Here is a 16,262-nt window from a genome sequence, read left to right as displayed (position 1 = left end):
TGTACCTCTGGTGCAAATTACTGACCTCTGTCATCATTTTAAGTGGGGGAACTTGCACAATCGGTGGCTGACTAAATACTTTTTTGCCCCACTGTAGGTGTATAGCTAGCCACCGTGTACCACATCATTATATACCAGCTAGCTCAACTTCAGTAACCCTACAAACGTCCCTGCTGTTTAGTTTCCTGTCATCGTTTATGTCAGAAGTGATAGCAGAGCTGTACGTTTTAATTTTTTCAGAAATCCCTCAGTCAGAACATGGTATGTTATGTTTAGGTGGAAAGTAGTGAGCTAACTTCTAACTCATAAATTTCACAAATTTTGTTTTCATGGATGCCTGGATTTTAAACTTAATTGTTACACCTGGTAGAGCAGCCACACTGATCACTTTATTAAAGATGAAAGAATTTAGACAGTTTGTAATTCTCAGTGATGCCGCAGTGTTCGTTTGACTTTCAGAGCTGAAGAGGAGTTTGGACCCAGAAATGGCTAATGACATCAGACTTACATACCTTTATCTTGGTATGTTCCACTAATCCATTCACTCAGACTTTCATGAAGAACAGTCCCATAATGTATTTTGTTGGTGAAACCGCAATCCTGAGTTCTATATTGAAAGTAAACAACAAACGACCACTAATTGACTCCAGAGGAACTCCATGTGGAGTGCCAGTTTTGTGTGATTCTCAATGGCAGATAGAAATACATTAAACATTTCCAGTATGAGGCTCCTTGGCTAAGGACACTGAATTCTAATTCTCAAGGGTTATTACTTTTCAACCAGTGATGGTTAAAAAACAAAACATTAACAACTTCGCCTTTAAGGCCGAACGGTGTGTTTGTATATTTTTTCAGATTAAAACATAAATTAAATTGATCAGAATTTGCAAATTGTATTAGAACGGAGAGAAAATATTGAATACAGTCATTTTTACAATGATAGGAAAAGAAGGGAGAAAGTATAAAAGTAAACCAAAAGAAGCTAACACGGGAAGTATGATGGACTTATACAGACAGTGAATGAGTATAATTAAGTGCTTCTGTAAGTCATAGCAGTGAACCACTTTGCATATTAGCATCTCCTAAGTCAAATGCAACAATAACTAATCCCATTACTATTGTTTTACAACTTTATCTATAACATTGCTGATGATGCTTAAAATGAAAACTTTTTGTAACTTGCATATCTGTTATAAAGTTTCCTGAGTACTTGCTTGTTGTGGTATGAATCAAGAAAATACTAAAAATAAAATATTAGATGTCTCCACCCAAATTTTGCCACTTGTCCCCAGAGGGACATCAACATTTACATCATTATGTGAAAGCTGATAGGATCTGTGATTGATATGTTTGCCTGTATGGTTTACAGTTGAATGGAATTAAAAAGTATACTGCATCAATTTTCATCATCATTGTGTCTTTATGAAACAAAACTTTATGCAATCAATATTAATTTAAAAGTTATACAGCCACATTCAGATTCTACATAAATGTGCTTAAATGTAAGAATGAAAGTTCTTCACTCCTAAATGTGGCTTTTAGCTCCAAGCAGTATTTATTATGCATGTAGTAAATACAAGACACCATCAATCAAATCAATGCCTTTTCGTATTTTAAAACAGTAAACACATCACCATTCCCCCAAGCCTTCACATATATGTTGTACATTTAAAACCATGGAATATGAATATAAAATATGCCATGTGTAAGCAGCTTTCAGGATTGTATAATTAGCTACACAAAATGTTTGTTATAATCCATTTGTCTTCCCAAGTACCCCTGGAATCAAAGTGGGGCGAGTGGATGTGTTCAATAATGTAACATGTACTGTATACAGCAGCACACTATAGATCCTTGTACAGTATCCAAATGTCGTTCTCTGTGAAAGACAGAATGGAACAATTTAGATAACTCTCTGAAGCCCTGTGCCGTTACTAGACCATATCCTGTCCACTATAAGTACTTCACAGAGCTACCACACTGTTAAAAGTAGGACAAGGGCATTAGGAGTCCTTGGAGTACAGCTTATATTACAATATGTTTTAAATTCTTGTCCCTATTGACAAGTCTAATGTGTGCGTATGTGGTATCGAGTGGCAAATTGTTCACAGTACCATTGGCTAATTGCCATTTGAGTTAGTTGGCCATGAGGTTTGCAGACTGTAAACAGGAGCAGATATTGATTCGCCAACCTTCCAATTGATAGAAGACCTGCTCTAAGTATCCTCCGGTAAGATACTGAACCCCAAGTTGGTCTCTGATGCATTCATAGTGTGAACGTTAGAAAACACATATGTGTGAATGATGTAAGTTGTATAAAGTGCTTTGAATGCTCACTATATAAGAACCAGACTATTTAGTCTTTTGTAGAACCAGTTACAGATAGAAATGGAGGCTGAAATAAACCAAGCATGACTACTATCGCAATGATAGTAGTGATGTCCTCTGTTGAAGTGGAAGCTCTGCTTGGCTATGGTCAGGACAGACTTAGCTTTGACATCACTCTTGGGTTCTGCGCTTCTAGTTGCATTAGCGTTGTTTGTGCAGATTGCTAAATGCTTGCTCTTAGGGGGTCATGTGTTGGGTTGGGGGTTTCTCTGTATTATTGTATGGTCTTATAACAATATACAATATAACTAACCACTTAGCAATCTACAGTCTAATCAATCTAAAAGGATTTTACAGACTATTCTTACACAGAAAATGAATCACCTGTCCCATTGCAAAATATAGAAGACATATAAATCGCTTTAGCTTTTGCAGATCAAAGTGAAATTTTAGTGATTGAACAGGTATTCTTCTACAACATAGGTGCTACCAACAGGAAAAAAAAATCTAAAAATCCATATTTGTTACTGATGGACATTAGAGAAAGACAAAACTCGTGACTGAAAAACTTTAGACTCTCCTACGCTCCCTGCAGAGGTCTGAGGGATCTTTTAGAAATTGTAATGTTAATTTCTAGAGACTTGATTGGTCTCTTCTTACCCGTTGATGATAAACTAAAGTGACTTCCATGTCTCCTTTAGACAGTAAGCTTTAATGTTTAAAAGGTTACGGTGCTCCAATGTGCTGCCACCTCACCCTGGAGTAGCTATGAGCAAAGAAGCATGGGCATATCTTACTGAAAACTATTTTCCATTGGTGTGCCAAATTAATGCCTTACCTCTACTTGTTGCACACAGTTATCATTATGAAAACATTATTATTATGAAACATGAAAAACAATATGACGTTATGAAAAAGAACAATTTTCTAGTTGGGTTACACTTGGGCCCTATTCCAGGAAGTAGGATTAGCAAACAACACAGAGTTTGTTTGCCCAGGCAACTCCAGGTTTTCTGCTATAGAAAGACATTTAACTTCAATTTATGTCAGTTACTGAGGTAACAGACTCTACAAAAACCTACTGATTGTCAGATATTCTTTAAGTTTCTCTCGAACTCCTTCCCTCCTGCTGCACCTGAATTATTATGATAGCTGATTATTCATTTCCTCATTCATAATGTTGTTGTCAAAGCGTACAATGCAGCAAATAATTTTTTTAAAGTAATGTTTTATATGCAGCCTGTGCTGTGCTGTGACAACATTTCATGTTAAGTTTTTTTTTCTCAGATTGTGATTTAGTCATTAAATCTAAGCCACACCTGGAAAGGTATGGTGTTCAAAATCCAGGGTACTGACTTCAACATAGTTCCAACTGAAAGCACCTAAATCAGTCTCCGTGGGTCAACCCAGTATACACCCTCACACTGGTACTCAGTCAAAATCAAGTCAGAGCAAGACTTCCTGACTCTGAACACAGGCTGTATGAGGGATAACAAAAGAGTTTGAGATTATGGAGGAGCTGGCAGTAGTGCAATGTAAGAGATTATAACATGGAGTGATTTATTTTATGGGGCTGAATTGGGACAAACTCGTAGGTGTTACAACTGATAGTTGTCCGCATTCTGACTGGAAAACGTCTTTATCAAGATGTAAGATAAAGTGACTGAAATTAACACAAATTGAATTTTTCAATTGTATTATGCAGGTGCAAGTCGGTTCTAAAATTAAACCATGCTGTTGGTGTTGTAACTAAAACAGTTATCTTCATCAGAGCAAAAGCAATTAATCACAGATAATTTGTTGCAGTTTGGAGGAACGTGAGAATGAGCACGGTGACCACACAGCTGTCATGTGGCTAAGCCTGGAGTAGCTAAAGTACAAGCAAAATAGCAGAAGCACTTTGTTTAAAGTTAAAGGTCTAAAATTTTGCAAGGTCCATTCCTGTTAAAAGGGAGTTTTTCCATTCCACTATAACCATATGTTTGCTCAAAGGGGGTTATTTATTTGTTGGGGGTTTCGCTTTATTATCATAGGATCTTTACCTTACAATATAAAGTGCCTTGTGGTGATTGTTGGTATGATTTGGCATTATATAGGTTAAATTGAGTTGAAATTTGATTGAATGATGGACTAAGTGAAGATTAGAGTTGTTTTTTTTATGTAGTTAAGACATCCTTAACAACTAGAGTGGTAGAAAAGAGAGTCTCTTCAGCACTGACCTCACCTTCAAGCAATTATATTGATCTTTATAGAAAGATTCTGTTCACAGCAGAAAAGATAATATTAACAATTTTAGAAACTGACACCTACTGTGCCTCTTTATCTTTTTTCCTCAGGCATCCATTGTTTCCCCTGCTAGCATTGCTGTTTGAGAAATGTGAACAGGCCACACAGGGATCTGAATGCATCACGTCAGCCAGCTTTGATGTGGACATAGAAAACTTTGTGCACCAGCAGGAACGAGAACATAAACCCTTCTTTAGCGAAGATCCAGAATTGGACAACTTGGTAAGTCAACATATCACATGTGTTAAAGCATCAGTCATGAATTGGTGTCCTCTGAATTCAGACCTCAACATTACTGAAGCAGTGCATGAAGAAGAACTTTAGAACCTGGGGAACAATTCCTTAAGTACAAGAAAGTTAGCCAAAGACTGTGTCGAAAAATAAAGGTTGTCATTCCAAATATTAATTTTCAAGCTCACTATACTATTTGTACAGACTCTATTTTTGCCTTATACACTGTAAACGGTAAATGACCTGTATTTGTATAGCACTTTACGTAGTCCCTAAGGACCCCAAAGTGCTTCACACTACATTCACCCATTCACTCACACATTCACACACTGGTGATGGCAAGCTACATTGTAGCCACAGCTGCCCTGGGGTGCACTGACAGAGGTGAGGCTGCCAGACACTGGCGCCAATGGGCCCTCTGACCACAACCAGTAGGCAACGGGTGAAATGTCTTGCCCAAGGACACAATGACTGAGACTACAAGACAAACTGCCAACTCGTGAGCCACAATCGCGGTGACTTTTATATTTTTATATTTTATATATATTTATAGCAGCACGGTGGCACGGTGGTTAGCACTGTTGCCACACAGCAAGAAGGTCCTGAGTTCAATTCCACCATCAGGCCGGGGTCTTTCTGTGTGGAGTTTGCATGTTCTCCCCGTGTTTGCGTGGGTTCCCTCCAGGTACTCTGGCTTCCTCCCACAGTCCAAAGACATGCAGCTTGTGGGGATAGGTCAATTGATTAATCCAAATTGCCCATAGGAGTGAATGTGAGTGCGAATGGTTGTCTGTCCCTGTGTGTTGGCCCTGCGACAGACTGGCGACCTGTCCAGGGTGTACCCCGCCTCTCGCCCTATGACAGCTGGGATAGGCTCCAGCTCCCCCCACGACCCTGAAAAGGAGAAGCGGAAGCAAATGAATGGATGGATATATTTATGTATATTACATTGCTGATCCAGCTGATGATCCAGATCCAATAGAATGTATGAAGTAGGCTGTTGGAGTATCTGATAAACTTTTCTCAGTTGATGTTGAACTTTTTAGATACAAATAAAGGTGTTATCCTGTTAAACTAACACAGTGTTTTAACATTGCAGACTAATGTTAAGGTTCTATTATTAGCCAGTTGCTAGCTGCTATTTTAATGATAACAGATGGCTAAGGTTGCTATCAGGTAATTGCTAATAGTTGAAAAAGCTAACATTAGTGTATATGCTGGTCAAACTTTAATATTGTTCAAATGGGAGCTTTAGTGACCTCTCAAAATTTCTCACAAAGTGTTATTGTGAGAAACAGCTCCTAATGAGGGGAAGGTCAGTGTGCCTGCTGTGTGAAGTTGCGTGTCTGAAGATGGCACTGTTGGTAGCGATGCTCTTTCAAATGAATATGTAACAGTAATTAATACGTAATGCAGTACTTTCTACTGTTTTTTTACCTTCTGAGTACAGTTTTTTTTTATTATCCTTAATAAGTACATGAGCTATTTTACCTTTTTAGCCACAGCTGCCTTTTATATTTTTATATACAACTATAACTGCAGTAGCCCTAAGAGGTCATACACTGCATGTACTGCAACTTCAGGAAACACCAGCAAATGGAAAGATGCTCACAATAAAGGTTGAATAAAGAACAATGGAAGTAAAAAAAAAAAAAAACTCTTAAAAAAGTTCAGAAAACTCAACAGAGGTGATTTAAAGAAGAGAAAAATGAAAAACCTATAACAAACATACAGCTACAGTATTATATGAACCATGCGACAGAACACACATTAACTGGAACCTTTTCTCCCTCACACACCGAAGAGTCCTCCACTTCTTTTAAGAATTCTTTAGTTTGTCACTTCCACAGCTATTCTGTCTTGTTGTGTTTTGTATGCTTTTGTATGAATAGACTGTGAATATATTTTTGAATTCACCCTTTTCTTTTCCTTTTAAACAGAGTGCAGACTGATGCCATAACCAAGGTTATTTTTATTTAACTAAAACTAAACTAAAAACTTTTTATTTAACTCAAATAAAACTAGAACTAAATGAAATGATTTTGTGAAATATAAAAATAAAGAGAAAAAATTCTCTTTCTCTTTTTTTTTGTTAGTTTGGTAAAAATTGTATTACGGCTTGCCTGATGAGGCATTAATGGGTGTGTTAACTGAGACTTTGGATGTTTACAAGACTGAGTCAACAACTTTAAAAAAATGTATTCTAAGGCCTCTACTGATTTTTCTAAATCATACAATAAAATTTAAAGACTCAAACTAATACTAAAACTAATAAAAAACTTCACTAAAATTAAGTATTTTCAAGCAATTACTGCCTGTCTTCCTACTGGCGGCCAACTTTTCTGTTCCTGAACCTCTTTTTTGTAATATAAATCTTAACAGATGTGGCTCTGTGTCTGCATTGAATCCCATTTTTGCTATTTCCAAGTATTCAGTCCTTTTTAAAGTAATTTTCCCATCTTCTCTGTGCACAACAGTTAGAAATAATTATAAATTACGAGAAGGAGGAAGCTGATAATCTTCTATGACAAAAGGGGGGGAGGAGTTGAAGCCAGACAGACACAAAGACACAGACAAGGAATTAGGAAAAAAGTGCACTCTTCTCATTACAGTACTTGCAGGCTGACAAGTGCTGAACAGTCAATTAACCCTGCATCTGTGTGTTTTATGAGGTAATGGGAATAGGCGTCTCTGCCAGAGGACACTAACTCTTCCATAGGGCAGTAATGCTACGCTGGGCCTGACTGGCTGCGATGAGGACAAGAGTTACTGGTCCCTTGATTAAGCAAGTGCAGTTTAATTAGCTGATTTATCTCCTCCTTGGCCAAGTGCTTTTCTGACCATTCTGTTGACCTTGAATGGCAACTTTGAAGGTGTGCCATCTTGTATCACACAGAGTGAAGAAAAGCCAGGCAGCTGATGATATATATATATTGTCAGTGATTCCTGTTGTCACTTCAGCCAAACCAACAAACCAAATTTCACTCAATGACAGATCATAACTTAGTAGAAAAACAACGCAAAACAAAAATCATGTTTCTCATTTCTTCTCAGTAGCTGTCAGCAGTTTATCCTTTAATAGGCTGTTCCATAGCAACACAACTGCAACGAATTGGAGTTGTTAAATATTAGACACTGGTCTATTGAAAACTGTGTAAATGGCTTTCAAAGTCTTATACTTCTTATAGAACTTCTAAATATAATTATTTTCTTTACAAAGCATACAGTATTTCTACTTGCATAAATTAATATAACTATTTAAAAACAAAAGTTTAGCTGGGTCGATATTATGAGTACCCTGAAAAACTAAGCACCAACCACCGTGCACTGCGCTGCAGTCATGCGCTTTAAATTTGTAATGCTGTAAAATCAAGTGAAACCCGAGGGTTATCTTCCAAATCATACACAGAAAAAAAACTTCAGCAAGGGTTTGAGCTGTCACCTGACAAGGAAAACAAAAAACAAACAAAATGAGTTCACAGTTGAGAAAATAGTTGCTCACAAAGGAAGAAATGGATATACAAAGTTATCACAGCATTTCCAAGTGCCAAGGATTGGAGTGAGATGTGTCATCAAGAAATTACAGACCAAACATGACAGAGTTAGCAAGTGAAATAATTTAAAGAGTCTGAAAAGACAAATAGTGAGATGTGTATAAAGACCCCAAAACAACTGCCAAGACACTGGTGAATGACTTAGCCAGGATATGTAATTTTAAAAGCACAGCCACTAGAACCCTGCAAAGTTGCAGACCAAGAAAAACTTAATCTTACAGCCAGAGTGCAGTATGCACTTTGATACTGGTGCATGTCTTGGTAAAATTAGAAGAGCATGAAGAACATGGCAGCTTCTTAACTAATCCAAATAGAACTAAACCTTGACAGCCTTAACACATACACTTCACTCACACACTACTGTTATGATGATGATGCTTAATGTAAAAACATTTGTAGTCCACAGACATTGAGTGGAAAGGCTCCAGATGTTTTTTTTAGTTTGTTTTACTGAATGTGATGCACTTCCCAAATGTTTATTGAGTCACTCAGGCCCCCATGGGTCTTCCGTATTAAGGATTTTTAATCTGTTACCTGGACTTGGTTTTAAAGACATTACCCAGCATTACGGATGGGTACCAGAAATTAAATAATTACAACAAGAAACCAGAAGATTTGCATTTATTCCAAAATGTATTAATATATATACGGATCAGTGATGCAGGTCAGTCAGCAGTCTGCATCTGTAAATACCATTACCAATGATTTTTGATTTTGACATTAGACGTTACAGATCTTTGTAACATAAATTGCAATAAAACCAAATGCCAGCAATATCCATGAGACCAACATCAAACGTATTCTTCTGTTCTTCTGTTGTTAACCTGGTGTTTTAAAGGTAAGGTGTTCGCTAAAAGTCATCAGTGTTTTAGAAGGTGAATGTGATCTGTTTCATATTTTGTCTTTGCTGCTCTCAGATGGTAAAGGCCATTCAGGTGTTGCGAATCCACCTACTCGAACTAGAGAAGGTCAATGAGCTTTGTAAGGACTTCTGCAACCGTTACATCACTTGTCTCAAGACCAAGATGCACAGCGATAACCTCCTCCGTAATGACCTCGGAGGGCCCTATTCTCCGTCACACACCAGTCTCAGCATGCAGCAGGTCAGTGATGGACCCACCGTGGAGCTTAGAGTTCCTTAATGGTACCTAGCGTAATAATGCAGTAATGTAGTGTTTCCCTTGATACGCCATTCATCAGCAGGTAAATTTTGCTGTTGGTTATCACACACAAGCAATAGCTTTCCCCCCCTTAGAGTTGCTCACCAGTGTCTCCCTCTGTTATCCCCCAGGAACTAATTCAGACCTCCTCTCCATCCATGACCTCTGTCTCCAGCTCTGTTAACCCTTCAGGGATTGTGGTGCCTGCTGGAGGGCTGCAACAGGGGAATGTCGCCATGACCACCATCAACTCTCAAGTGGTCTCGGGTAAGCGTGTCAATTCACATGAGCACTATAAAACAAAATTTGGCCTGACACTATCGACCTTTTTTTTCCATATGGCTCTATGACCCAATGTGTGAAGAAGAGGTGCTACAAAAATGTAAAACTCAGTGTAACTTATTCAGTAAACTACCACCTCTAAATAGGGTCTCCATAGATTTTGGGACAGTCAGTGACATACAGCTAATGATAAATAAATAAAATCGCATAGGTGGTTCTGTTGTTTTCTGCACACTTACCTGAGCCTTAGCCCAATCACTCTCAACACTTTCAAATAGTACTCCACATTTTCTCTCTCGTTCTGATCAGAGGAAATATTTGACACCAGCTATCCAAAGCACCATTTCCTGACTTTTAATAACTATCATATTCAAATGAATACTTTTCTTATTATTTGCATTGTGTTTATCAGTTTGACTTTGATCTTTTTTCTTTGCGTCATTTTGGGGTTATCATTATAAAGCATTTTCATATTATTAGTATAAAACTCAATTGTTTGTTGAGCATAATGACAAATAAAAATAGTCATTAGCATGCTTTTGATCAATCAGTATACACGCATGTTTACTATTCCATTGCTATTATATACACATATCATTAGCTACATGTTTGTGGCTGTGTTTTGTATAGCTGGTATCAGAGGGTCATGATAAGTATCCATCACAGAGAGCTTGGCTGGCAGGTTCTTGTAATGTCAAGCCTGTACAGTGAAATGTTAATCCTGCCCTCTGGAAAATCCTTTTAACCCAAAATAAATCAATGTCTCTCCCTTTGATCACGACATACTGAAGAGCTCAAACAGACTGTGATAAGAGTGTCTTGATCAAGGCTAATTAAGCCAGCAGCAAAAACACACTCCTCCTTCTCCTTGTTCTCTGTGTTTTTTTTCTGGGTTAAAGGGCAGTAATGCACTTTGAATTTATCATTTAGTCTCTTGTTTGCTGTGTGTTTGATTGCAAGGCTGACAAGCAGTTAATAAGCTCTGGTGCTAGTGTAGAATCTGGCTTCTAGTAGCTGCTGAAGACACTTGATACTCATGGCAGCAAATTATCCCCTCAGGTGGGACCCTGTACCAGCCAGTTGCCATGGTGACATCGCAAGGGCAAGTGTTAACTCAGGCGCTGCCTCCGGGAACCATTCAGATCCAGAACTCACAGGTAAAGCTGTCTGAACCACAATGCTTTCTGGCCAACGTTGTCACTCCTCCTTGTGCCCTCACCACCTATGGTCTCAATTTGTTCTTTACATCTCTCAGACCTCCCCAGTGGGTCTTTTCATTGTCTGTCTGAACATAGCCTCCTGCTGCTAAACAAAATAGAAATTGTTTATTCCCCTGATGTTTGGGGAGCCTTTGTGATACCATGCCACTGCAGATGAATATCAGTTAAAGACAAATTTGTGGATGATGTGATTTAGGTAGATACAAGAAATAAATCTCGGATCTCATACAAAAGACAAATTCATTTAGTCATTCATTTTTCATTGTTCAAAAACCTTTTGTTAAAAACAAAAAGTACAGGACATTTGAGATGTGAACAGAACAGAAGTAAAATATTTCAGAATTTTTATGAACAGGAAATATTAGGATCACAAATGTTTTATCGCCAAAAGATTTAGAAACTCGTATGAATGACTGAATTTTTTTTTATTGCACAGGGACAGATTTCTGGTTTTAGTATTTTAGTTCAATTTAGATTGTCAAAAAGCTTCTGGAATTGTTTAGAATAGCTGGGACATTTGCTGTATGCCTGCTCTGTGACTGTTGGTTTGTTGTAAATATGAGGATACTTATTTTAGAAAATCATTACTCTGAAGGCAACAGAACCTTCAAAGGAAGGGTCTGTTGACTCACAAGTGAATGCCAAAAAGTGAACAGATGATCCACACAGTAATAGTGATGAATATCATATGGAATATTAACATTGAAGCTTGCTGTTATGCACAGTAAATAACATAAGAATAATACGGACAATGTGTCAAATTAGTTAGCCAAACTGTATGTTTAGGACAAAACGCCTTGTAATTAATAGATGAAGTATTTTAGACAAGAAGGGCTCGTGCAAATGTATATTATAGGTTCCCTTGTGTTTGTGTTAGGGATATCTTATTTTTTAGCCTTATTTAAAATGTATTATTTAAAAAGTTGTTTTTTACCTTGATGATTTTTTAAATTGTTTTAAAATTTGCCAGAGCTTTAGCCTCTTTCAACTCTTCTATGTGCACCTTGGAAGTCAGTTTAGTCTACAAGTCACAAAACATTATTATTTACCTCACATTGAATCAGTAATGTGATAATTGCAGATTTCTACAAGTTGGAACACCTTGAGAAATTGTTCAAGTGTGAAACAATTGTACAAGTTCCACAACCATACCCAAATGCAAATGCCTAAATGCACTGAGTTGCTGCCACTGAGTGTATGGCTGACTAGATATTTGCTTTAACAAGTTAACAATAATTTCTCTTTTTAGTCTCTGTCAGTACCCTCACCGTAGCATTTGAATCAACAAATCATTCTGAGAAAGGAGTATCCTAACAGTAATATATTACTGTTCTTAAATTCAGGGCAACAATTAGAGAACACTTAAAGAGAGAAAACAGGCAAGGCCTGAAGGCAAAATAACAAAATGGTTTCAAGAAAAGTATCAAAATAAGACAGAACATAATGACAACTACAAAAATAGACACGGAAGCACATAATATACAAGAAAAAATACAGAGAGGCACAAGAAATTAACCAAAGTAGTCATAAACAAAGCAGACAGTATGACAGTATTACTACTACTACTAAAGCCACTGACTATGACGTATATAAAAGACTAGGACATTCAGTATTAGGTGCTTTAGTAGCCTTCAGTATCAGCCTTCCTACAAGCTGGCAAATTACTCATACTGTATAACATTTTGTCTTTCTCTAAGACTTTTAAAGTAGTCATTATATAGGCAAAAATACTTTATCATCATAATTTTACTGTAGGAGTGATACCCAGGGACTAATTTTTGAGTGGTTTAGGTAGGAGAGGACTATCACCTTTTCAAACCTTTATGACTTTTCTTTTGTTGTGTAGCGCCTCATCTCTGTTTGGGAAGGCATACAAAGGCTCCTCTAAAGCATAGAGTATCAGGTACTTGAACCCTTCCTATGTCTATGTACAAGATACCGTCACAACAAAGACTTAAGACACCAACAGCTGAAGAACAGACAAAATATATTGGATGAAAGTTGGATGAACATAAAAACATGAATAAAAAAATGTGGTTTCTTAATAAATTGTGTGTCTGGCATTAGCGGTAATCTAACCTTGATTGTGATTTCATAGCATAACTCTATTACAGAAAATAGAGTTGTGGGTGTAAGAGGCTATATATCGATCTGTATGAACAGCAGTTTAATTATTACAAATTCATTGTGTTTGGAATTTAAGGTTTACTTTAACAATCTCCACCCACTCAGTTGTTGTGGAGATTTCAAACAAATTTATGACAAAGAACGGCTCCATGCTGGAACCAAGGCTCCAAGCAGAGCCAATCAACAGGCTGTACACTTGCCTTTTCTGAATGGGGGGAAAAGAAAAGAAATGGGGCAGAGAAATTTAACAGTGTTCTGTGTTGGTTTGAAGAGCGGCTCAGTTTCATGTAATTCTGTGACAGTAACAGTGACCCAGCTGGTGCTGAGTTCTACATGCGTGCTGGGAATTGAACACAGCCCCTTCGCCACTTTGCCGACAAGCCCCGAGTAATCACACTCTGAGGCTCGGTGCTGCCAATTAATTTAACCTCGCTTTCTCCTGGAACACACACACTCCCAGGACAGAAGGAGCCACGTGACACACAGCTGCAACTGTAATGAGTCTTGTTTTGTGTTGGGAGAATGAGGGGGGATCTGTGTGAATGTCTATTTATGGGCATTATGTGGGTTGTAGGTGGGTGAGGGTCAGCATCTCCGTGTCTGTGGATTCTTTCCACACTATTCTGCGTGGAACCTAATAATAGTGGGGCATAATGATTTCCCTCCAACAAAATATACAACTTACATGAAACTAGAGGACCAATGAGAGGACCTAGTCAGGAGGATTTAACCCATGGGGGTGTTAGATTTATTAATAGAAAAAAACAAGCAATGTCCCATTTGTATACAAAATATACTCTGTCTTGGGGACTGAAACGGCTCCAAATAGTAGGAATGAATGATACTAGGAAAATGGTTGGTTGATTTCTTGGCACTGACTGAGCTTTTAGGCACAGTCCACAAGATTTGAATAGGGTTAGGTCAGGGTTTGGGGTAAGCCATTCCAGAAGTTTAATGTTAGCTACTGCATGTATTTCAAAACCAGTTTTGATCTTTAGGATTATTGTTCTATTAGAAAAGCCAACTGTGCCCAAGTTTCAACCATCCAACTGTTCATTTGGGGTGAAGTTTAGAATTTGGAGGTAGTCCTAGAACTTCATTATTCAATGTAGCACTGTGCAATGTAGCACTGTGCAATGTAGCACTAGCAGCAAAATAGCTCCAGAGCAATGATCAATTATTTTTGCTCTGGGGATGCTTTCAGTTCATGGCATACTTGAGCATTAATGGGTTTTGTGTTATTTCTGAACATCCTAGCCAATTTCCTCTCATTTGATAGATCTAAATAATTTGTATTAATAACTTAATGACTCCAGGAGGCCTTCCAACTTGTGTAAATCTACAATTCTTTATTTATTGCTGTCAAATAAATCCCCCCAAATGACCTTGGCCTTGTTAAGTTAAAATAGACTGTAGAACCCTGAGCTCCTCTTCATGAATCGCTACCTTATCGTGGTGGAGGGGTTTGTGTGTCCCGGGGATCCCAGGGGCTATGTTGTCTGGGGGCTTTTGCCCCCTGGTAGGGTCTCCCATGGCAAATTGGTCCTGGGTGAGGGACCAGACAAAGAGCGATTCAGAAGACCCTTATGGAGAAAACATCGAGGGAACAGTTTACCCTGCCCAGGATAGGGTTACCGGGGCCCCGCCCTGGAGCCAGGCCCGGGAAGGGTGCCCGAGGGCGAGCGTCTGGTGGCTGGGCCTTAGTCCATGGGGCCCGGCTGGGCACAGCCCGAAAAGGGGATATGGGCCCATCCTCCCGCAGGCCCACCACCCACAGGAGGCGCCTTAGGGGTCAGGTGCATTGTGTGCCGGGCGGCGGCCAGGAGCGGAAACCCTGGCAGACTGATACCCGGCTGCCAAGACTGGCAGTTGGGACATGGAATGTCACCTCTCTGGTGGGGAAGGAGCCTGAGTTAGTGTGTGATGTTGAGAGGTACCGGTTAGATATAGTCGGGCTCACCTCAACGCATGGCTTGGGCTCTGGAACCAGTCTCCTGGATAGGGGCTGGACTCTGTCTCAGTCTGGAGTTGCCCCCGGTGGGAGGCGGTGGGCTGGGGTGGGTATTCTAATATCCCCTCGGCTTGCTGCCGGTACGTTGGGGTTTTTCCCGGTGGATGAGAGGGTTTGTTCCCTGCGCCTTAGGGTCGGGGAACGGGTCCTGACTGTCATCTGCGCTTATGCGCCGAGTGGCAGTTCGGAGTACCCAGCCTTCTTAGAGTCCCTGGGTGGGGTGCTGGAAGGCGCTCCACCTGGAGACTCTGTTGTCCTACTGGGAGACTTCAGTGGTCACGTAGGTAATGACAGCGAGACCTGGAGGGGCGTGATTGGGAGGAACGGCCTCCCTGATCTGAACCCGAGTGGTGTTTTGTTATTGGACTTCTGTGCTTCTCACAGTTTGGCCATAACGAACACCTTGTTCGAACATAAGAGTGTCCATAAGTGCACGTGGCACCAGGACGCTCTAGACCGCAGGTCGATGATCGATTTTGTAATCGTATCACCAGACTGGCGACCATATGTTCTGGACACTTGGGTAAAGAGAGGGGCTGAGCTGTCAACTGATCACCACCTGGTGGTGAGTTGGATCAGGTGGTGCGGGAGGACGGTGGACAGACCTGGTGCACCTAAACCCGTAGTGAGGGTGTGCTGGGAACGTCTAGCAGAGGCTGCAGTCCGCGGGATCTTCAACACACACCTCCGGCAGAGCTGGGGACATTGAGTCCCCATTGCCGAAGCTACTGCATTGAGCTGTGGCTGCAAGGTGGTTGGCGTGGTGGTAATCCCCAAACGAAATGGTGGACACCAGAGGTGAGGGGAGCCACCAGGCTGAAGAGGGAGTCCTATCGGGCTTGGTTAGCCTGTGGTACTGGAAAGGAGAGTTCGTCCGCTAGTCGAACCTTGGATACAGGAGGAACAATGCGGTTTTCGTCCTGGTCGCGGAACACTGGATCAGCTCTTTATCCTCTCAAGGATACTTGAGGGTGCATGGGAGTTTGCCCAACCAGTCTACATGTGTTTTGTGGACTTGGAGAAGGCATTCGACCGTATCCCTCGGGGTGTCCTGTGGGAGGTG

The 16,262-nt window shown here is 39.8% G+C and overlaps 1 protein-coding gene across 2 annotated transcripts in view; it reads left to right on the top strand.

The window, feature by feature from the left end:
• LOC102210548 (pbx/knotted 1 homeobox 2) overlaps positions 1–16,262 on the top strand; it is a 117,867-nt gene that overhangs the window by 93,080 nt on the left and 8,525 nt on the right. For both annotated transcript variants that reach the window (XM_005740097.1, XM_005740096.1), the window contains 4 exons: positions 4,665–4,836; positions 9,317–9,502; positions 9,691–9,826; positions 10,901–10,998. In XM_005740097.1, the coding sequence (XP_005740154.1) occupies positions 4,665–4,836; positions 9,317–9,502; positions 9,691–9,826; positions 10,901–10,998 (592 nt within the window). The remainder of the gene's footprint in view (positions 1–4,664; positions 4,837–9,316; positions 9,503–9,690; positions 9,827–10,900; positions 10,999–16,262) is intronic.

This window comes from Pundamilia nyererei, unplaced genomic scaffold (assembly GCF_000239375.1).
Source record: "Pundamilia nyererei isolate P.nyererei 1_Seehausen unplaced genomic scaffold, PunNye1.0 scaffold00097, whole genome shotgun sequence".
Classification (NCBI taxonomy): Eukaryota; Metazoa; Chordata; class Actinopteri; order Cichliformes; family Cichlidae; genus Pundamilia; species Pundamilia nyererei.
Note: the sequence above shows the minus strand (reverse complement) of the source record. Positions and strands in the feature narration are given on the sequence as shown.